This window comes from Chlorocebus sabaeus, chromosome 25, assembly GCF_047675955.1.
Source record: "Chlorocebus sabaeus isolate Y175 chromosome 25, mChlSab1.0.hap1, whole genome shotgun sequence".
Taxonomy (NCBI): Eukaryota; Metazoa; Chordata; class Mammalia; order Primates; family Cercopithecidae; genus Chlorocebus; species Chlorocebus sabaeus.
The window spans coordinates 59,136,097-59,159,808 of NC_132928.1; the positions used below are offsets into that span (position 1 = coordinate 59,136,097).

The 23,712-nt window shown below is 36.8% G+C and overlaps 1 protein-coding gene across 3 annotated transcripts; it reads right to left on the bottom strand.

Annotated features, from left to right (window-relative positions):
* Positions 1 to 467: 467 nt before the first annotated feature.
* On the bottom strand, positions 468 to 22,050 carry GORAB (golgin, RAB6 interacting). 3 transcript variants are annotated; one of them, XM_037985974.2, is made up of 6 exons: positions 21,675 to 21,782; positions 17,388 to 17,505; positions 14,244 to 14,601; positions 11,238 to 11,339; positions 9,002 to 9,142; positions 468 to 1,877 (listed from the first exon to the last, which is right to left on the bottom strand). In XM_037985974.2, the coding sequence occupies exons 4-6, from the start codon at positions 11,291 to 11,293 to the stop codon at positions 1,430 to 1,432; spliced, it is 645 nt and encodes a 214-aa protein (XP_037841902.1). In that variant the 5' UTR covers positions 11,294 to 11,339; positions 14,244 to 14,601; positions 17,388 to 17,505; positions 21,675 to 21,782; the 3' UTR covers positions 468 to 1,429. The 3 variants fall into 3 exon arrangements, with proteins under 3 accessions (XP_037841902.1, XP_007987736.2, XP_037841901.1); XM_007989545.3 differs by lacking the exon at positions 17,388 to 17,505 and having other exon boundaries at positions 21,675 to 22,050; XM_037985973.2 differs by lacking the exon at positions 17,388 to 17,505 and having other exon boundaries at positions 14,240 to 14,601; positions 21,675 to 21,793.
* Between the last annotated feature and the right edge of the window lie 1,662 nt (positions 22,051 to 23,712).

Here is a 23,712-nt window from a genome sequence, read left to right on the forward strand (position 1 = left end):
TGCTTAACACATACTAAACTGTTAGAAATTTTTTTAAGGTAAATGAAAGACACTGTGAGTACATCAGACTTGTTTATTCCTTAGAAAAAGAAGTGTGTTAGACAATGAAACTTTTGGCTTTTATGTATGTCATTCATAAATAAAAGCACAACTATCTATAGAAATGCTTTAGAGAAGTCAGTAATGAAATGTTATACTTTCAACTCAAATTACGTAATATAAAAATATAAAGCTCATCTGTATTATTACCAGAAGATAATACCCTCAAACAAACCCATTTAAAAACAGGACGTCCCTAAGTTTTTCAGAAACTTTTATGGATACAATCTTATATTTGTGCTTATGTTCTCTGATAATAATTGTTTTTTTTGTTTTGTTTTGTTTTTTTTAAGTCCTCAAAGGTAATATTTTGACTTTTTGGAATTTCTGGTAAATAAATCATAATTTAATGTGATACTCACAGACTCTGTGAGAAAATTACAATATTTATTTACACATTTACATACAGCACAATGTATTGGTCAAATACTAGTAACAGGTAATTAACAAACTAACAAGAAAATCAGCTTTTAAATGCTTCATGACAGAGTAATTCATGTCCAACATATCAAACACATATTTATAGATAACTTTAGAAAGAAAATACATCCTTTTTTGATCATCACAAGTAGCAATGAGATTTTCTATATTATTTTCAGCCTCACTTTAGAAATGTTTTAATTGTCTAAATTTAATCAATTCATCGATTAAAGACAATATAATAGTAAAATTACATGTATGTTTATATATACGTGTGTGTGTGTCAAATAACAAAACGCAGGTTGTAAACTAAAACCATTTGAAGGTAAATTGAAGACAAAAGTGATCCTGGCTTCAGTTGTCTGGTTCTTCACATAAATTCCAATTTCCAAGTTTTACAACTCTAGTAATATCCAGATAGATAATTCAACCTGCAACTTTTTTCTTCGATTCCTGTCTTTCTCTTTTTCACACTGTAATTTTTGTCTTTTTACTGATTAAATAAAATAGGACTTCCAGTCTTAATACATCTCCCAGGAGAAGTGAAATGCGTTCAACTAGGTATTGAGTATCATTTTCCATTTTACTTTTCTATATTTATCTGGTCTAAAAACACTCCAACCATGTAGTTTTTCTTCCATCCTTTTAAGTCACTTAACTTTAATTCAGTAAAAAGGGTAATGGAACACTGAAAGAACTGGGCCAAAATCAAGGTGAAATACACCCCTAGAAATAAACTTATCATAATTTTGGATTTTAGAATGGCCAAACATACTAATTTACTAAAACTAATCATGAATTCAAAAATCAGCATTGTTTTAAAGAGGTTTTTATTGGAGGTGAGGGCATAATCTACTGCAAAAAGTATACTTTACTGAATACCATATTAGTTCAAAAGAATACCAGACCTTCATGTGGCCAAAGCAGCTGAAATGTCATTACCTTCTTGATTTGGGCAGTTTGGACTATGAAAGGGGATGCTATTGGAATTTCCACACTGTTCATCTACCTTTGGGGAAACAGCTTGTTCTTGACACTTTTTGTTCTCTTTTGCAAATTCGAAAGTCACACTCTCCTCAGCAGGCTGAAATGGCCTCTCTAAATGAACCACTGGTTTCCTTGCTTCTACTTCTTGTTCATGTAGCAATCTCTCTACCTCCACCTCAAGCTCCAGAGTCTCTTCATCAGCTTGTACATCTAGTTGTTGCATCAACTCCTCCAACTTCTTGGCCTTTCGGAGCTCATTTTGCTGTATGATTGTACAAAGGTGTTCAGTGAGTTGCTCTTTTATCTCAGTCTTGCGCTGTAGATCTAGCTTTGCTGCAATATACTCTGCTTCAGCCCTGTCAAACCGCTTCCTGTAAGGATGTGTATAAAGATAGGTCCATCAGTTTTCCATTGAAGATATTCAAAAGAGGATCTAGAAACAATAACTAAACTCCAAAATTGGGAAAAAATAGATAATGAAGATATGGATATTACTGCTTTACAAACACTTGTCTACATGTTAGACAAACTAGGCCATGGCTGCTGAAACTTTCACAATATCCTCACTTGAATTCACCTAATAAAACACATCATTCTGCACGAATGTTTTCTTTCCAAAGCTGTTTTTGAGAGAAGGCAGTCTATAAGGTTAATTCAATGGTATGCTACTTCCGGGGTGGGAGGATGGGGAGCCCTGATTTATAGCGTTTACATTTCCATGGGATAACTACTACCACCCTGTCCAATTTCAAGCCACCAAGGTGATATTACCGAATGCAGAACTGGGAAGAGATACACAAAATCCACATGAACCAGGGTAAGCTAGTTTTAGCACACAGCTGGTTAAATTTATGAGAAGACAGACAAGAGATGGAGAAAGTGGAAAATCATATCTCGATTAATAAATTAGAAAAAAAGAGACAAATTTTGATGGAGAAAGATACGGACAGTGGTTGGGAGATGAATATAAATGGGACAGAGCACACCCAGCAAAATGATACTGGGTGACAGCAAGACATAAACATCAAGTAGAAAACTTCAGGAGAGCTATATGCAGGATTTCTCAATCTTGGCGCTACTGACAATTTGGGCCATATAATTATTTGTTGTGAGAAGCTGTCCCGCACACTGCAGGATGCTAAAGCGCATCACTGGCTTCTGCCCATCAGTAGCCAGTAATTCTCAAAAGTTGTAACAAGCTAAAGTGTCTGCAGGCATTGTCAAATGTCCCTTTATTGGACAAAAATGCTCCCACTTGAGAATCCTTGGGTTAAGTTGTTCTCACTCTCTCCACTACTCCACTTACACTTAGTAGGAAATTTTACATATTTACACATGTATAAACTCTGTTGATAGGTAATCTTGTGTAAAGTCGTATGTGAAGCAGAGCAATTCTACCGGAGAAGTCACCATGCAATTTCACTTTTTTTCTTCTGCGTTAGGTCAGTACAAAAAGAAGAGTTATCGTATCTTAATTTATTGTCTTTTGCCTTTTCTATACAATTTGTTGCTTTTCTTTTCACAACAAGAGGGTCCTTCCTCTTTGTCAGAAAAAAGGTTGATTTCCAACTAGTTCTTCAATTTCATTACCATTAGCAGTTGTGAAGGCCACGCTGCTTTACCTGTTATGAGTGCCTACATCAACTTAGTGTAATACGTAGCTTCTAGTATAAGAGTTATGGCAAACAGAAACAGGTGTATCTCCTAATTTAGGATTCTCTGTCTTGGAAAAAAATACAGTGAAAATAATAAATGGCTTTCATTTTAGACAACTCAGGGTTCAAAACCTTTCTGACAACTACCGTGTGTGCCCGTTTTGGTTAAGGCTTTTTGTGGATGCAAAGAACAGACCAGTCAAACTAGCTCAGGTAAAAATTGTGTTTTATTGTAGGCTGCAAGAGGCAATTTCATAGTCATGTCATCAGAATCAAAGACTATTCTCTTCAATGCTTAGAAGCAATACATTTTCTCTCATTTCAGCTCTCCTATCATACTCACAACCCAGTATGGCCACCACCTGCAATCTGTATCAAATTCACTCCACTCAATCTCTCAGTGATCCAATTCCATAGTCTCAGAGAAGAACCTAGGTTTGCCCAGCTCATCTCAGTTTAAACAGAACTCTTAGTGTCAGGCCATGCCATGAACCACTACTTAGCCCATGGATTAAATGTACTGGATTCGGTAGCCCATCTTTGTTCTAATTAGGTATGCCCCAGGGTCAGCATCCTGAGTCCAAAACACAGTCAGGTTCCTCTGGAAGGGGTTGGGGAAGAGGCATGCAATAATTGAAAATTCCAGTACAGAGACTCTGGGCAGTTACTTAAGCTGAGTCTTGGTCTATCTGTAAAACAACGATGATAAAATACCTCATAGGAGTTTTGAGTATTAAACAGTATAAATGGGGCAAGCTTCCAGTCTCGTGTATGGTAGGTACTCAAGAAACAGAACTTCTCCTTTAGAACACCAGAATCAAAAAGTACTGTTAATGTATTAGTAAGCATGAATCTAAAATTAAGATTACACAAAATTTACGGACCTGGTATTTATACTTGAAAATTCATTTACATAATGTTAATCTATCATATTTCCTTTTTTTTTTATTAAATATAGTAAATGTAAGAATGAGAGTGCCCATTATCTTTCAATAACCCTCTATGTTAAAAGAATTATTCTAAAGGAACTCTACTGGATACCTAGTTCCCTTATTTCCATACTTTATAACATACCCTGTTCATGTAATATTCTTGCAACAAGACAGGGGTTCTGACATTCTCAATAGGTGTATGAATGCCCTGACCTGACCATGACTCAAACCTCCCTTCTCTGCAAGTCTGTGGTCTCCTTCAGCCAGTCAAAATCAATCAGTAGAGATTTACAGTATGGACTCATGAATACTGAATTGAAATTAACATCTGCAAATGGGTCCCTTGGTTTCCACTGATCTATCACCCTGGATAAATCACTGAAGATTTTTTATTTTGTTTATTTATTCAAAGTCTTTCTGGTCAGAAATACGAATATATACTCTCCTACAGAGTGATTTAACGTTTAAAATATTGATTAGTTTCACAAACTGCACTACCAGCCTACAGTCAGGTGGGTAATACCAAAGTAGTGTATGATGACATTCTGGAACAAAATAATAAGAGCATTATACATAACATAGTAACACAGAGTGAACTGGAAATGTAATTATACAATTGTTTTGTTATTTTAAAGGGGGATAGAATGAATTAATGAAAGTTATTTTTAAAGGATTTTAGAAAGTATCTCTTTGTTTTGGTATCCCTTGAAATGTTTAAAAACTCAACCATTAACCCTCTGTATAGCACTGGGTTCCACAGTCCACTTTTAGTTTTTCAGTTCCTTTTCTGAGCAGTTCTCACTATTTGTATAAATTAGCAGCATTTCATAATTTTTACCTTTTCTTAAGTCTTTCAAACAATGAGAAAATTTACTTATTTGAAAAAACAGAATAAATTATATTTTGCAATTACTAGAGAGGTCCAATGAACCCTTTCATAAATCTAAGATAGAGGATTATTGCAGTATTTTTATATTTCCTGTATCTTGAAACATCCTGCCATTTCATCATCCTAGGAATTATTTCATCATTACTCATCAATTATTCTCCTTGCAATAAAAAATTAAAATAAGAAAATAATGATCTAAAAGGATGATGCAATAAGTTATCATTGTTGACCTTCTTTACTGTGCTGTACAAAGTACTATGTCACCTCCAGAAGGTATAAAAGAAGACTGAAAACACCATTTTTGAAACCTGTTTTTAGTTTTCATTTCTGCCTATCCAGTATTAGCAAAGTAGAGACAACTGACAGAGGAAGACATTTTGCCACTGTTACAGAAATCAAAAGATGAATCCTGTGGTAGGCTAAAAAACGGCCTCCCAAAGATAATTCCTAATTCCTGGGACCTGTGAATATTACTTTCTACGACAAATGAGTGAAAATTACCTTATATGGAAAAAGATGTGATTAAGATAAAAGATTTGAAAGGAGTTTATTTCAGATTATACAGTTGGACCCTAAGTGTAATCACATGCATCTTTTTAAGAGAAAGGCAGAGGAAGTTCTGAGAGAGAAGAAAAGGCAATATAACTATGGAGGCACAGAATGGAGTGGCGTGGCCACAAGCCAAGGGATGCCCACAGCCACCAGAAGCTGGAAGAGGCAAGAAATGGATAGCTAGAGTCTCTGAAGACATTACAAACCTGACACCTTGATTTTGGGTATGTGGCCTCCAGAAATGCAAGAGAAGGAATTTCTGTTGTTTTAGGTCACCCAGTTTTTGATTACTTGTCATGGCAGTCCTAGGAAACTAATAGAAATGCAGAGACACATTCTAGAGTCCAGATGATAAGAATCGATCATATATGAAATCTCAGATGAGTCTTCAGAAAACATAGCCTAGGTGAATTTTCTCAAACTTGAGAATCAGTGAATGAAAAATATATTTCTAAGCATAGAAAGGAAAAATGATATTATCATAGAGTTAATCATTTCAGCAGGGAGAACTTACCCCCAATATTTTACAAGTATCTAGACTATCCCCTGTTGCTACAAGGATGTAATGTAACTACATTCTCTCAGCTTTTCATGTCTGTGAGTCAAACATTACTTGATACAAAGATGGTTACCAGGCTTATATTCTTATTAAAATCTTAAAGTTGTTTTACACAATCCCTTTTAATCTTAGTTTTAAAAATTATTCATAAAGTGATTTAAAAATATTTGTCTGTGGGTGTATGTTTGTGTGTATGAAGGTGTCTATGAAACCTAGATGGTCAACAGTGATTCAAAAAAATGTTCTACATGCAGCCACTCTTGATTTTGTAAGCTGGTCTGCACAGCATATGGCAACACTGTAATCCCAGTGGTGAACAGTAGCAGTAGCAGCAGGAGCAGCAGCAACTCTCTCAAATTGGCTCACTCAAAGTGCCAGCCTTCTCAGAGGTGTCTCTCCAAACACTGCTCTACAGAAGCCAATTTTAAAGCAAGTTCTGGCCTATTCACTATCCAAGAACCTTCTGTGGACATAGCATTGTACCAAATACTACAGAACTAAGATATTATTTTTATTTTAAAAAGAAAACACAAGGAAATATCCCATAAAAACTGACTGTCCTAGGGATTACCTTTCACTCGAAATCTGGACCATATTATTATTTTACCAATCTGTAATTTCTCAGTAACCACAAATGCAAATTTAGAAAATGATACCTTAATCTTACGCATGAACAAGACACACTATGGTTCTAATCACCATTGTCTATATTTCCCTTTGACTGAACACAAGAGCTTCGGCTTTTGAAAATAGCAGCACACGGCCAGGTGTGGTGGCTCACACCTGTAATCCCAGAACTTTGGAGGCCGAGGCGGGCGGATCACCTGAGGTCAAGAGTTCAAGACCAGCCTGGCCAACAAGGTGAAACCTCATCTCTACTAAAAATACAAAAAATTAGCCAGGTGTGGTGGTGGGCACCTGTAGTTGGGCTACTTAGGAGACTGAGGCAGGAGAATCGCTTGAATCTGGGAGGCGGAGGTTGCAGTGAGCAGAAATCACGCCACTGCACTCCAGCCTGGGCAATAAGAGTGATACTCCATCTCACAAATAAAAATAAAAACAGCGGCACACAACATCTACTTACATTCAACTAAATCAATATTAGTAACATGAGAAACCGTCATCTGTAACTTATTAAAGATGTAAAAATTTACTAAAATTTCATTTAGGATACTTAGAGACTATAGGATGTTTTTTCCTTTAGTAATCCCACCTTCTTTGTGGTTCTTAGAAGGCTAAAACTATGACATTTCTTATATAATACTGAATATGAAAAGGCATCTTTCTCCAGTTTCCACTAGAACAGAATTAAAACAAAATCAAATTACTTTTCTTTTTCTTTCTTTCTTTTTTTTTTTTTTTGAGACGGAGTCTCGCTCTGTCGCCGGGGCTGGAGTGCAGTGGCGCAATCTTGGCTCACTGCAAGATCCGCCTCCCAGGTTCATGCCATTCTCCTGCCTCAGCCTCCCGCGTAGCTGGGACTACAGGCACCCACCACTACGCCTGGCTAATTTTTTGTATTTTTAGTAGAGACAGGGTTTCACTGTGTTAGCCAGGATGGTCGTGAGCTCCTGACCTCGTAATCTGCCTGCCTTGGCCTCCCAAAATGCTGAGATTACAGGTGTGAGCCACTGTGCCTGGCCTCAAATTTCTATTGAGGTACCTAGTACTTGTACCTTATAATATGAATTATTCATATAAAAGGCTACAAAGGCATAAAAATGTTCCTCTGGCAAACTTATGTTACAGAGAATAAAATATGTTACAAATCAAGGCTTAGTTTAATCTTAAATAAAATCTCTGTTACCTCCCTTAATGACCTTATTAGTGGAAACCTGGAACCTCTGGTTATCAGCTACTGATGGCATTCATTTAGGTAGTTAATTAATAAAGACAACCCTTTAAGTCTAACAGCATATGGTCCAACAACAATTACAAGAATCACAAGGACAACCACAAGTCTCTTTCTTAAACACTCAACAGTTAATTAAACACTACAATCAAGCATTTCCGCTTTAATAAACTGTTATATAAACATTCTGATGTTGTGGTTTACCCTGGCCTAATGAGGCATTTTGATTGATTTCTAGTGTAACAGAGAAAGATAGAAAATCAAGTCATTAACACAGCATTCCCTTGCAAAAAAAGACAAACCAGTATGATTAAAGCAATGTTGAAAGGGCTGAAAACCCTGAAGTTGAATATAATTTTTTGCCCTTTTATCTGTCTGCAAAGTCTATGTAATTCATTACATGTGTTAGTTCATTTTAAAAATACTCCATGGTACTTTTTTCTCTTTTAAAAAATGCCAATGGTTGAAACCAAGGAAACATATATTAAACCATCTCATAAGAATATAATTGAAAAAAAAGAAAAGAGAAAATATTTCAAATTTCCAAGACAGAGGATCTGCTTAAAATATTCATAAGCTTTTAAAAACTAAACTAGATCCTCTTACTCTGATGAAATCTAAAGTGAGAACTAGACTTCAACCCTATAGGACCGTGTCAGATATCAAAAATTTTAATGGAAAGAAACACAGACATGGTGTTAGAATAACAGTTTTGGGCAAATCATTCAGATATTTACCTGCTGGATCCTGAAAGATGAATAAAAAACTTCCAAACATTAAATCGCTGAGGGTTTAGCAGCAAAGACTAAAATGTAAATAAATAATGCAAGAACTGCTCTAATGGCACACGAACAAGGTTAACTAGTAGGGCAGAGTTAAGGAAGACTTCACTGAAGAGCAGACACCTGAATTAGCACAAAAGAGGAATAAATACAGCACTGAATGGGGTTGTTTTGAGGCTTAAATTATGATATATACATAAAAGCCCCTGGAATAGCTGGCAATAAACATTAATTAAATCATACTCCTTGTTCAGATTCAATTTCCCCAACTCACCGAGCATATGAATAGTCTAAGCTGGCCTGATCAATTCGGTTCCTGAGAATTCCAATGTCAGCTGACACCATGTCATCTAAAGCCTGCAACTCCTTCTGGATCCGCTTTAGTTTCATGGTTTCTGCCTGAGTTCTTTTGGATCTAGAAAATCAGGTATGTGAGTGGGAAAGTAAGAACATTTTAAAACCATGTGTTCATATACAATGTAAGTGAAAAAGCAAGATACTGTATATATGTTTATAATTTATATTTTAAAAGTTAGAAAAAACTCAGGAAAATTGAAATAAAATAAATGCTGGTTAACATTTGAGTTTTTGAAATTTTATATTTGCATGTTGCATAAACAAAGTAACAAATAAGACTAAAAAAAACTCAGCAAATAGTTCATTTGTACATACTCATTCTGTAAAGAGAACACTAAAAGAATATATCTGTATTCCCTTTACATTGAAACATTCAACAGAGCTTTCCAAATTTCTAGTCTTTAATTCTTCCTCTTCCTAAGCCCATTTTCATTTGTCTGATACTTACCTGCCATTAAGAACAGACAGATGCCTATACTAAACCACACCTCTTTATACATCTGAGAATATCCATTTAGTTTTAACTTTCTTGGGACCCATTTCCCCAAACTTTTATTGCTTTGATTCTTGTTCTCTAGGAAAACTACTAGTTCCCCAGATTCTTTATGGAGTTGAACACCAAAACACTCATTTTCCTTATTTAAAAGCACATCCAACCGCATCATTTCTTAATCCCCTCTCCCAAGTACAACATATACTTAAGAAATGGAACAAGCAAATAAAAAAGCAACCCTTTAATCATGATTTCACTCATTTCAAATTTTCACACACACTGTGAATGAAGAAGAAAAATCCCCACATAAGTCCACTATGTTACACCGCACATTCTCTAGATTTCTACTCTTAGGCATCTACCCTTCCTTTCTGCCTACAAAAGTTCACTTAACATCAAGTACTTCACTGTCCATTTATTAATAGTTCAAACATGATGCATTTCCCTACACTTGTGTTTATACTGGTGATGTCTAAAATCAAAAACACTTATAAGAAGAACTGCCGAGCCTGTACATGTTTTTGTAAAACCACAGAAAACAGCCTTCCCACCTCTTAGAAATCAAAGACTACTAAAATGCTTTATTTTTAAATAATCACTTACAAAAAAAAAAAAAAAAAGGCACTACTCTTTTATCTGCTGGTTTTTTCCCTTGAAACACAGTAACTCAGTGAGTTGCATATTTCCTATGCTTCAAGAAAGATAAAGGTGTACCAGTAGTAGAAAAAGAAAAATCATGATTTCTCAAATACACACACTCCTCTGATAGACAAAATTCTAAACTACTCTTATACCTATCACCCTCTTCCCTCTTCTCCTGCCCCTACACATACTCTAGCTTCAAGCAGTAACAGTTTGACAGACTTTTCTGGAAGTCTAAAAAGAAAATGTCACTAAATATTTCCTTGCATTTATTTTCACTATTCACAACCATTGATTTATTGACTAAGTTTAGTTTCCTAAGGCCACAGGAGATGAGACAGAAACTACAAACTCAGCAAGAGTGGTAGGGGATGGGAAGAATGATTCCAATGGGAATGTTGTTGTGTGGGGCTGGTACAATGCAGTAAATGTGAAGGGGCTGCTGATAAGACACTGGAAGGTGAAAGAAAAATTGAATCTCACACAGTGCTCATAATAACGACCCTGAGTCATCAATAAAAAGTTAAACTGTACCATGTATCTTCTACTTGTGGAGGTGGGACACATTATTTAAGAAAATGCCCATAGGAAATACAATTAAGATTCATGGGAGTACATCACTTACGTAGAAAACCTTATTCCTCTACACATCAAATGATTAAGATCTCCCTACATAAAAATTAAAACTTGCATTTGTTGCTAATTTACATATACTGATAGCTATTTACTGCTTCCCTTATGATTGTGTAGATGTCTAAAACTGGAAGCACTAATGAAGGTCTTTAAGTTTTAACTGCAACTATATTTACAAATTTAATATGCTCTATGCTTAAAAAGTTCTCCTTAATAAATTATAATTGGAATTTCAGTATCACTTATAAAGCATAATTTGTTTACTTAAAAGTAATGGTGGAAGAAAAAATATCAGTTTATTAAAAGAGACATGGGAAAATAAATATAACACATGACAGAATGGGTTACAGGTTACAAGCAACCTCTCCTGGTTCAGGTGCCTCACCTTTCTGCAATAGCTTTAGCCAAAAGAGCTTTTTTACGTTTATTTTTCTCTTCCATTAGCCGTTGTTCCTGTTGGAGGACTTCCCAACGAGATTTTTCCTGCCTAGGGGGCAAAAAAAGCATAAAAATGAGTTTATGAAAGAAAAAGAAACTGCTACCCTATCCCACACCTTACCAGTCTCAGTCCCCTAAGTATAAAATTTAATCAAGAAGATTTATGTATATGTTCTTTCAAAAGTCCTCTTAAAAGAAACCCACCTGCAGTTCATTATTTTGTTCTAATGGGAACAAAGACTACGATCTAAAGTAAAGAGGCTTACATAAATTGGACCTCTGAAATCCGTAATATGTATATAATCTAGGAACCCACAAACTAGAAGCCAGAATACTGTGGCATGTGTTTAGGAGTACAAAGAAATTTGTGTAAGTTAATTATGTATTATATGCAGAATGGAGATTAATAAAAATTGGTCTGTAGCTGATGTCATATTATTTATACCTTCTAGAGTTTTCTATAAAGTCTCCACCACGTTAACGTGCTTCAGACAATAACCAATGTTTATTTCCTACGTTAATATTTTCTTTCAATTTGTTCACTTTTTCCCAACTCTTAGACTTGATTTTTGTCTGTTTTTTTTTTTTTTTTTCCTTTTTGTGCAGAACGGGGTCTTGCTGTATTACCCAGGCAGGTCTCGAACTCTAGGCTCAAGCTATCATCCTGCCTCTGCCTCCCTAAGTGCTGGGATTATAGGTGTAAGCCACTGTCCTAGCCCAACTCAGACATTTTTAAACGAAGTAAAACACTAAGAGCTAAGACTGGAATGCTGGGTTAAAGAAAAAAAATGCAAAGATCTGAAAACATGTATTGTCTTACAATCTGTCCAATTCTAAAATAAATATATTAAAATTTCCCATAAAGTCATGAGCTTGATGCCAACTCAAATTAAACAAGGTACTGGCAAAACTATTTATTCCTATTACTGTCACTTCTTATAGCCATTATATCACACGCATCTATTCCCAAATCTAGTAACCACTTCCAAAATTGTCCCTGTCTCTCCATTCCTACACCTTAGTGTTGGGACTGGTCATTTCTCACTTTTACTATTGCAGGTATCTCTTCACTAGGCACCTTAGTTCCACAGCTCACCCTGTACTCTCTCCCATATGATCTATAACACTGACACCTGGAATTTCTCTAACCATTATTTTGATTGAGGCCTTTAGCCCTCAGAGAGCTTCATGCTATCTTGCTGCATTAGTGAATTTGCTAGGCAGGCATCTCCGATCCTTTCTCATTTCTTTAATTCTCTACTTATTCATCCCCTGCTTCTGCTTCTGATCCTTCCTCATTTCTGTTTTCTTTTTTTTTTTTTTTTTTTGAGACAGTCTTGCTCTGTTGCCCAGGCTGGAGTGTACTGGCACGATCTCAGCTCACTGCAACCTCCACCTCCCAGGTTCAAGCAATTCTTGTGCCTCAGTCTCCCAAGTAGCTGGGACTACAGGCACGCACGACCACACCCAGCTAATTTTTTTTGTATTTTTGGTAGAGACGGGGTTTCCCCATGTTGACCAAGATGCGCCTGCCTCAGCCTCCCAAAGTGCTAGAATTATAGGTGTGGGCCACTGAATCTGTCCTCCTTCCTCATTTATTTAATTCTCTACTGTTCTCTGGCTCATCCTTTGCCACCTCTCCCAGAGAAATGAGGTAGCATCTCCGAACATTCTCTAGGACACAGCTTTCCTTTCTCCTCCTTAAAACCTCAAAATTTCTCCTTTACATGAATGGTTTAGGTTACATGTCTTTTATGAAAATTCTTCCAAGTATCTAAAAAAAGAATAAGTTTCCCTATGACATCTAATCTGAATTGTCCAGCTCAATGTAAACTTACCTCCTATTTGTCTCAGGCCTTTGTTGGTAAACTACACTTAGAGACACTTTAATGTATGCACTTGTTCAATGTAGATTTCATAAATTCATGTGGTTTTATAACTCTTGTCAAAATGATTTCTTAGTTGTAAACCCCTAGTGGACAGGAAACATTTTAAATTCACAGGATAGACTCTGGATCAGCAGAGATTAAAAAGATGTCAGAGATTAGAAAAAAAAAAAAAGATACTTTGAAAAGAACTCAGAAAAGAGAAAACAGAGATAAAAGTCATTCCTTCTCCTCTGTGAGTGATAAATCAGCAGGAAACAAAGAAATAGAGTATATATTAAAACACAAGCTATCAAATAAAAAATTCTAAGAATTTGCAAATCAAAAAATAGCATCTTCCACAAGAGAAGTGTAGCTAAATTATGAAGGTTGTTTCTAATACAAAGACAGTAAAGAATAAATAAAAACAAACCTAATGATGAACTGAGTTTTATCATTAGTCCCCTAAATTTCCTACACTCTCTCCTTTGACCGTCCCTTTATGTCTCTCCACAAGTTTCAATTTCTGGGCCAACGGAAATAGTCTGGAAGATGAAGAAAGGGGTCAATTTGGGGAGAGGCACTATGCATATAACTGCTTCTGAGCTGAGATCACGCCATTGCACTCCAGCCTGGGCAACAGAGCGAGACTCTGTCTCAAAGAAAAAAAAAAAAAAGAAAAAGAAAAGAAAAAAGAACTGCTTCTGCTGAGTGTAAAAGGCATAAACTTCGGATCCAGACAGACTTATATGTAAATCTCAGCTCTACTATTTACTAGCAGTGTATTAGCTTTAGGAAGGTATCATCTTTTCTGAGTCCCAGATACCTCATCTATAAAGTTTGAATAATAAACATGCATTTTAAGGCTGTTATGAAGACTCAATAACATAAAACATACAGAATGACTAACAGCATCCAGCTTATATTTAGGTGGTAGCTATTTTTCAATAGTTTATACATCACATTTCTAGGATTGAATATAAAAGAGATAAAATGTTAAAACAAACAAGTTACATTTCCTTAAAGCCCACTGGGAAAAAACGGTTTAGATGAAAAGTCTCATGGACTCTTCATATAGACTTACTAACAATTCCACTTTCTTTTTCTCCAGTTTGCAGTCTGGCTTTGGAGGTAGAATCTCAACATTGTTGTGACCATCATGGGAATTCTCAAGTCCCAGTTCCTTTGGCTGACTTTCAGTGCCCTGTGGTTGTCCATCACCAACAGGAGAGGTGAGAGGGAAATGACTCGGAGGAGTAGGGGAAGAAAAAGGTGGTTTTTGAACGTTAACTCTCTGTTTTGGTGCTGAAAGCAGCTGCTCTGGAAGTAATGAGGTTGATCCATCTTGAAGTCCAAGTTTTTGGCTTTGCTCTATAAGGGCTCTTTCTCTCTGAAGTTGTTGTCGACTTTTCTTCGTGGGGAGACGCCGCTGTTGTTCAAATGGATCTACGTAAAAGAAAATAGAGGAAAATTCCTTTGTGTGAGCAGCAAATAATTATAATTCCTCTAAGAAAATAAAAAATTAACATTACAGTTTGATAATTCTAGTGGTTCTCCTACCCCATTCTCTATATTGAAAGTCTAGGGGAAAAACAGCCATCTTCCTGTAGAGTTTCAACAGTTTTTAGATCATAATGTTAATATTTAACAGAAACTGCCCCATCTCTTAATTTATCTTCAGAGAAGTCCATCAGTGAGTTAGGCCTTACGTGACAAAGTGAGGTTTCTTTTTCAACTTGATTTCCTAATTGTCAAAAGAAATCAACTAATTTTGACCAAATCAGGGAGATGACTGAATTATCTGATTTTAAATTTGATTTATGGTTCTCTCTGCTCTCCTGAACAAAATGGTGGTTGCATTTTCAAATGGGATAACCCTCTCTTAAATTTTAACAGCTTTTAGGGCAATTTGGTACATATGTGATACATATTCAGATGCTATAACAGGAATATAGTTGAGTGAAGTCTCTTATTTCTAGGAATGCTAGTTAACCTTAAACTGTTTTCTTTCATCCTACAGAACAATCCAAGGTTGTACTCCCCAGAGCCTAGTCACGCTCTAATCAATGCATTCAAACTACTTTTAATAGTAGCCTGAGCAAAGCAATAGAAGATAAAACAACTGGGGGGAAATATCTTTAAAGTTATAAATAATAATACTTCTGTTACACTTTTTGGACTGTTTATGCCAGTGTAAACATTTTAGGGCAGACAACTGGAGAATCTGACTCACATTCATACTATATTTAATAAGATCTATAAATAGCATTCTCTCTTAAATGCCTGGGAAGTGAAATTATGAGTTTTTGTAAACGAACAACTCAAATGGGACTTTCAAATTTGGCATATTGACTTTTGAAGCAAAACACGCTTATTATTCGAATTTCCCAAAGTATAGTTAAAAGCTCTAGAGTCACAATTCCAGTTTTGCTTCTGCCCAGTTCAGTGACCTCAGGTAAGTCAATTATTTATTCAATATCTTAGTTTCCTCATCTATCAAGCTGGTTGAAAATTAACCTGCTCTGATGCATGAAGTTGGTCTAAGAATAAATGAGATACGTACAGAAAACATTTTTTAAAAGACTGAGGTACTATCAAAAGCAAATGTTATTGTTGACTTTAGCCAGAAACACAAAGTATCCTCCTGTACCTTGCAACAGGAACACATTCTTGGCTCTGATCTTTATTCATACCATCAAAAAATGTCACTTAGCCTGCTTACCTCCCTGTTGAACTCATTAGCTGAATTATTAATAGTTCCTCTGAAATTCAGGTAATCACTTCTATTTTATTTTGCATTTTTGCAGAACCTACCTATAAGACTGAAAATGCTAATTTTAAACAATAAACAATAAGCAAATCAGGCCACTTAAACACAGAACATACTGTTTCCCACATTGTGTATTAGGGGCTGCAAATATCAAGGAGACTGGTGAACTGAGAAGCACAAGTCTGGTGGAAAGGGGGCAATTCATAGTCACCTTTAGTCAATTGCTATCATTAAAAAATTTAGGTCAGCATAGCTAGATATTTTGATTTTTATGATTACAATTTAGACTTTTATGTAAAATATCTTGATTTTTAAATGTAGGGAACTGTCTCAATCAGGAAAATCTATATTATGCTGTGGGGCAAATCTTAGTGGTTTCAAACCACAAAGGTTTATTTTTCATTAATGACATGTGCCAACTAAAGGCTAACACAGTGGTTCTGCTGATTAGTCTCTCAGGGCTCTAGGCTGACTGTACGTCATATATTCAGTGTTGCTGGCCACCACAACACGGGGAGAAAAGAGAGGTCAGGAAGGTCTTGCTACAGCAATTAAGTGCTCTGACCCAATAGTGACGTAACACTTCTGCTCACAATTCAATGGCTCACCTAGTACATGGACTTACCCCCAAACAAAGGCAATAGTTATAGCTGGCTTACCAAATAACACAATGATTATCACCATTATTAACTTAAAATAAATGTAAAGATTGGATAAATGAAAGAGATAGAGAAGGAAGAAAGGAAGGAATGAAAAAGGGAGGGAGGGAAGAAGGGAAAGAAAGGAAGGCAGGCAGGAAGAAAGGAGGAAAAAAAGAAAGAAGGGGGAAGGAAGCAGGCAAAGCCGAAAAGCCGCATACATTTTTGGGTTAAATTAAGCCAATGGACTACCAGTTTGTGATATATGCTCCATATCCCTTATTTAAGCCCTGCTCCCCCAACCCCAGAAAACTATCATTTGAATCATATGTTGATTATTCTCTTCCTTCTCTAATAGACATGTTGCATCTATGAATATTTCTAAAAAGTATTTACTTAGTTGTTCAACTTTATAAAAAGGGTTTTGTGCTGTGCATCTGTTTTACTTAATATCACACTGTCAGTAGTCATTCATATTGTCTACGTCACAGCAGTCATTAATTTTGTTGTATAATATTTCATTGTGTGAGTAAACCAGAGTCTACTGATCTTCTTCCACTGATAGATATTTAGGTTGGTTACAGGTTTTTGCTTTTGTAAATTTTCAATACTGTGTCTCTTATTTTACATGTACAAGAATTTGCTTTGGATATTATCTAAGAACTATTGAGTCACAAAGTATAACTTTAGAAGAAACGTGAAAATGCTTTCCAAAGTGTACTCCCTCTAGTAGTGTGTAAGATCCTGTGGATGTACTTTCTCTTCAATATACAATACTGTCAGATGTTTTAATTTTTGTCAATCAAATGGGTGTAAAATAGTACCTCACTGTGTTCTTGATTTGTAATTCTCTGCTCCTTGGTGGTGATGAGCATCTCTTCATAGTTCCTTTTCTAGGAAATATCTATTCATGTCTTTTGTTGACTTTTCTTTTGGCTTGCACTTTTTTATACATCAGCAGAAAACAATTAGAAAATACAATTAAAGAGAATATATTTCAATACCAGAAATTATCAGTTACCTAGGAACAAATCTAACAAAAAGATGTTTAATACCTCTATAGGGAAAACTATAAAATTTATTGAGAATTTAAACAAGTACTAAATAAATGGAGACATGTTAGTAGTAATGTTAATAATATGAAGATGAAATTGATCTAACGAGTCAATGCAATTACAATCAAAATTCCTAATGGGTTTTCCGTTAAATTTGGTAAAATTATTAAAAATTTTATATGAAAAGATAGAAGGTCAAGAATAGTGGCCAGGTGCAGTGGCTCACACCTGTAACTACTATACTAATTATAGGCTAAGAAACCAATTTCTTAAGACACGGAAATGCTCGCTATTAAAAAAAGGTTCACATGTTTGAATATATTAAAATTAAGGCCCAGCATGGTGGCTCATGCCTGTAATCCCAGCACTTTGGGAGGCTGAGGGAGGAGAACTGCTTGAACCCAGGAGTTTGAGAACAACCAGGGCAAAATAGCAAGATCCTATTGCTACAAAAAAAAAAAAAAAAAGAAGGAGGAGGAAGGAAGGAAGGAAGGGAGAAAGAAGAAAGAAAGAAGGAAGGAAGGAAGGAAGGAAGGAAGGAAGGAAGGAAGGAAGGAAGGAAGGAAGGAAGGAAGGAAAGAAAGAAAGAAAGAAAGAGAGAGAGAGAGAAAGAGAGAGAGAGAAAGAAAGAAAACTAGTGTGGTGTGATGGCACATAGCTGTAATCCGAGCTACTTGGGAGGCTGAGGCAGGAGGATCGCTCGATCCCAGGTTATAGTGAGCTATGTTCGCACTACTGCACTCCAGCCTAGGCAACAGAGTGAGAGCCAGTCTCAAAAAATAAAATATTTTGTTCACCAAAAAGATAAAAGTGAAAAGACAACTTAAAAACTGGGAGAAGATATTCATAATGTAACTGGCAAAGAATCAGTATGAAGAATAACTCTTCTGAATAAATAATTTATTTAACTAAAAATTGACAGCATGTGGCTGTACTGTTTTCTTCCAATTTTTCATTATGAAATAGATCATACATCAAATATAAGCATGTGTTACACTCATAAACACACACACACAGTCTTCCAACCTATATGATTAAAAAAAGTTTAAGAAATAAAATATGACTGCAGTAGAAGTAACTACTGTTTAACGATAGACATAATCCTCCTTTTAGAAGGTAAGAGAGAATTTATGTCCTGTCCCCCAAGTTGTATGACTTGCTTTTGGTAAATAAAATATAAGTAGGAGTGTCACATGTCATTTACTGGTGAAAGGATTTACTTGCCAATGTTCAATTTTCAATCTTCCTTTCCTCCTACCATGGTAAACTCCTACAAGACAGCACCAAAAGATGGAGTGACTGTGGAACACAGTCACCTGCCAAACCCACATTAAACATGAAACTAGAGTGAAAACCAAATCTTTATTTTAAACAATTGACATATTAGGGCTATTTGTTACTTTAGCTTAACTTGCCTTAACCTGATTTCATAAATTACCAATACCTCTGAATTTTCCTCTACCTGATCACATTCCCACGCCTCCCCACTATATACAATCATACGTCACATAACAATGGGCTACATTCTAAGAAATGTGTTGTTAGGCAATTTTGTCCTTGTGCAAACATCAGAGAGTGTATTTACACAAACCTAGATGGTACAGCCTACTATATACTTAGGCTATATGGTACAGCCTTTTGCTCCTAAGCTCCAAACCTGTACAGTATGTCACTATACTGAAGAAAACATAGAAAAAGTGCCATAAAAACAGGGTATTATAATAATATTACCAGGCCACCACTGTATATGTGGTCCACTGATAACTGAAATACTGTTATTGAGTGTGTGACTGTATATATTATACATACAGCTAGCTGATCCTTGATATATGAGGATAACTGGTTCCAGGATCCCCATGTATACCAAAATCTGTGCATACTCAAGTCCAACAGTTGGCGCTGTGAAAACCATATATACCAAAAGTTGGTCCTCCATATACTCAGGTTTCGCATCCCCCAAACACTGTATTTTTAAAATGCACATTCGTGTATAAGTGAACCGTCACAGTTCAAACCTATGTTGTTCAAGGGCCAAGTGTAATCACATATACTGTATTAACAAACATGTTAATGCATGTGGTTACAGTACATACTAATATATTCCCACCAGCTGTACAGTAGTAGCCCACTAGATGAGTATACCACAATTTATTTACCGATTCCCTTGTTAATGAACACTTTGGTTGTTTCCACCTTCTTAATATTACAAACAAGACTATTAACAACGTTCTTGACCATGTTCCTCAATGCACATACAGGGGTCTCCAGAGTACTACTGTCCTTATTTTTGCTGGCAACCAACTCCATCTTCTTAGATTATTCAATAAATGTTTAAGGATAGAGAACAGCTAGAAATGGCTTTAAAATTAAAGGGCCAAATCCTCTAATTTTACAAATAAGGAATCCAAGGGGAAAAGATTTAGAGGAAGAGCTGAAAGTTCTATACGCCAATGACTGTGTTTAGCTACGGGTATACAAGGATGTTAAGATATTTTCCGTCCTCAAGGTGGTCACGGACTAGTGATTTGGTTTCCACACTCTACAGTGGGCCTTGAAGTTCAGGTCCTTACCATCCTCTATCTACCCCCAGTTGCAAAGATATTTCAAAATATACTTCTACATAATTAATATATTGTGTAATTTTGATGTTTAGATTAAGTCGTCTTTACCCTGGAAAATGCGCCTCTGCTAACACACAATCTTGGTGAAATTTTCCCAAGCTCCATCCAATCTCCGGCAGAGGGAGGTTCCTCTTGTCTCTGAAGCAAGCTTTTGCAATATCTACTATCACATAACTTTGTGATTTGTCTCCTCATGAGTCTACTGGAGTCAGACCAGAGGCCAGGGCACTTGTACCCTGCACATCAGAGTATGTGAATGGATGTTGAAAACACAGAGCAAAAGAATTCGAGCATATAAAGCAACACAGAGTCAGTTAACCATACAGCGTAGCATAACCTTTTTGATAGAGTTTTTAAAGTCCCCTGGACCAGTCAAAATGTCCCCAATCGATATAATCTACATTGGTCCTATCTTACTAATTTACTTCTTTTCCCACTTGTCCGCCCTAGATTATTCTCACATTTATGCTAAAAATGCACAAGCTACCAGAGCAACATCTAACTTCCCTACAAACGCTAATAAAAGGTTTACTTCATTTTCTACCAAAATAAAGTATTTGAATTAAGGTAACAAGAGTGGTGTACACTTCTTACAGAAATTGTGTGTACTACCAGGATAACCACACAGATCACTGCGAAATTTCAACCACAAGTGCAGTGCAATCAATATGACTAAGTTTTCCACCAACAATCAGCAAACTTAATTCCTTCATTAAAAAAAATATATATATAAAGATATATATATAGTGCAAGCCCATTCAATGTTTACTCTAAAAAAGCCAGAGAGAGAAGAACAAGATTAGCTTACTCCAAAGTAAGACTGTCTATATATAAACATATAAAGTCTTCCCATCTACCCTCTCAAAGACCCTTTTGGTTTGCCGATTCTCAAAAATTGGAAAGAACTGTAAAAATCATCCGGCAACCAGAAGTGAATGCAACACTCCAGATGAACTGTGAAAAGTACCAAAGTTTTGCCTTTATTCAGACGCCTGTGCTCATTTTTTCCAATCTTCTGCTTCTGTAAATTCACCACAATTCTAATATGATGTGCACCCCTCCTCCTTCCCTTACCCTGACCCTAACCTTCCAACTGTCGATTCCTGCAGCAATCCTCCCTAAGGAAGACACACAGGCTGCAGGCTCACTTCCTCTCCCAAGTCCCACTCCTTTCACAAGAAAAGAGTCAAATCCCTACAGTGGATTCCTGGACCGTCTTTCCTAAAAGAAGATCCTAGTCCTCTGGCTTGCCCCTCCCGTCGTGACTTCCAGTAAGTCCACCTCTCAAACCCCCTCAAACCAGTCCAGGTACTTACAGCGCCTTCCGCTAACACAAACGTAGCCACTTCCACGCCCCCTTCCCCCGCCAAAGCTGTATCCCCGCCCCTTCCCCTTAAGGCCCAAGAATTAAAACACTGTAAACCCATCTTGTTACCTTTAGTCTGCTTTAGTCTCCTCAGCTCTTCTTCAGAGAAGCCTGCCCAACCTTGCGCCATTGGCCCGGGCCACCGGCACCCCCAAAAGTGCCCAAATCTCGGAGCCGCGACCGCCAACACTGCTGTCCAGCGCATCCGGGTTTTTCCTCGGTCGCGGCCAATCAGTGCGTCGGGCTGCAAACACAAGGCCCTCTCTCCGCGGCCTCAGGGTCCGGCTTCCTTCCAGGCTGCCTTCAGCAGTGCCTGACAAACTGCCTAAGGAAACCTTGCCACGCAGACATTCGTTTCCCCCAGGCTTGCCTCTGCGCTCTCTCTCTCTCTCGTTGTTTCTCACTGTTGCTGGTTAATCGCTTCAGGAGCTAAGGGGGGAAATGGCGATGGGGATGAGAGTGGAGATAAACAGGTATTTGGGAAGGAGCTACGAGTCGGTGGCGGAAACGGGAGATCAAAGTGCCTTTTGGATCCTGTACCTGTAGGGCGGGAGCGGTGCTCTCTGTGGCTCTTAGTTTGCCCTGAAATCCTTGTATTTTGCAGGGAGTGTGCACAGCGCTGGAGGCATCCTTCAGATTGACTCAGGAGATGATCAGATTTAGGATTTTGATGATGATGAAACATTTAAAAAGGGTGGAGTATAATTAACGAAAAGGGAACAGGCATAACCAGGTCTCTCGCAGACCGGAGCGTCTCCCAGATTTCTTTTGCTTTGGGTTGTTTCCTTTGTGAATAATTATAATATGTAACTTTCCTCCTAAGGGATTTTTCTTTTTTTCCTTCTTCTTCTTCTTCTTCTTTTTTTTTTTTTTTTTTTTGAGACGGAGTTTCGCTCTTGTTGCACAAGCTGGAATGCAATGGGACGATCTCGACTCACTGCAACCTCTGCCTCCCGAGTAGCTGGGATTACTGGCGCCCGCCACCACACCTGGCTAATTTTTTGTATTTTTAGTAGACACGGGGTTTCACCATGTTAGCCAGGCTGATTTCGAACTCTTGACCTTAGGCGATCCGCCCGCCTCGGCCTTCCAAAGTGTTGGGATTACAGGCGTGAGCCACCGCGCCCAGCCGGGATTTCTTAAATGTCTCCCCTTTAAATCTATTTTTCAGAGAAGACATTATAAAATGTCGGCACTGGGGGATGAGAAGGCATTTCTTAGGATCCTGCCTGGAGTCCTAATACCGTAGTTCGGGTTCTGCCTTGAACACTAACCTGAATTCCCATTTCCTCATTTGAAGTAGGGTTGCAAAGATTAAAAGATGCAAAGCGTTGTCAAAATACACATAGATAAGGATGATTTAAGAGAGACCTAGTTAATCTATTTTTCATGCTTCTCTTTCACTATTTCTGCAGTGAGAACAACAAAACACTTCATCTTGGCTTACATTTTAAAATACTTTGGCTTTAGTGTGTTGATATTTTTAAGCAAAATGAAAGAAAGGAGTAAAGTACAAAATAAAACACATCAAGAAAAGTTGAAAGGAGTACTTCAGATTTAGTAAGTAATCAGAAAGTGAAGGATGTTTGGAATTTCCCATGTAAATCTGAGCTTTTAAACTTAAAGTAGTTTCTGAAATTTGGGGATGCTGTAGATGCGTCATTTTAAATGTGTACTCAGTTTTCATAACATTAAACAATTAAAATGCCATCCAAAAGGACTGGAGGAGACAGTTTCCTCCAGTTTCTGAACGTAAGACTAAGTATATTCAAGTTATAGATTATCTAGCTCCAAAGTAGTAGACGGGGATCAGTGGCAATCTGGTAGTTAATTCAGTTTCCCTTTTACAGGCAACCACCATCTAGTTCATCTAATAACAATAAACCGCCTTGTGTGCCCCATGTTGAATTTTACACATAAATGTTCTTTAGTTCACTCTGGGGGAATTTCAAAAATTATCCGTAATCTTAATAGAGATGTAAATTAGGATATTTTAAAAGGTTTTGCATTGGCCCTTAATGAGAACCAAAGCAAAAGTGACATGTAGTAAAAGATAATAAAATCAGTCTGTATAAAGTTATAATTTCCAGTTTGCTAGGTTCTAAAT

Bases quoted from the DNA above. Each gene is read 5' to 3' on its own strand.
- GORAB (XM_007989545.3), bottom strand. From the start codon at position 21,810: ATGCGCTGGACAGCAGTGTTGGCGGTCGCGGCTCCGAGATTTGGGCAC. The intron at 14,602-21,674 runs GTAACAAGATGG...TCTTTTACGTAG, and splicing joins GAGACTAAAGCAGACTAAAG to ATCCATTTGAACAACAGCGG. The intron at 1,878-9,001 runs GTGAGTTGGGGA...ACATCCTTACAG, and splicing joins TTAGACTATTCATATGCTCG to GAAGCGGTTTGACAGGGCTG.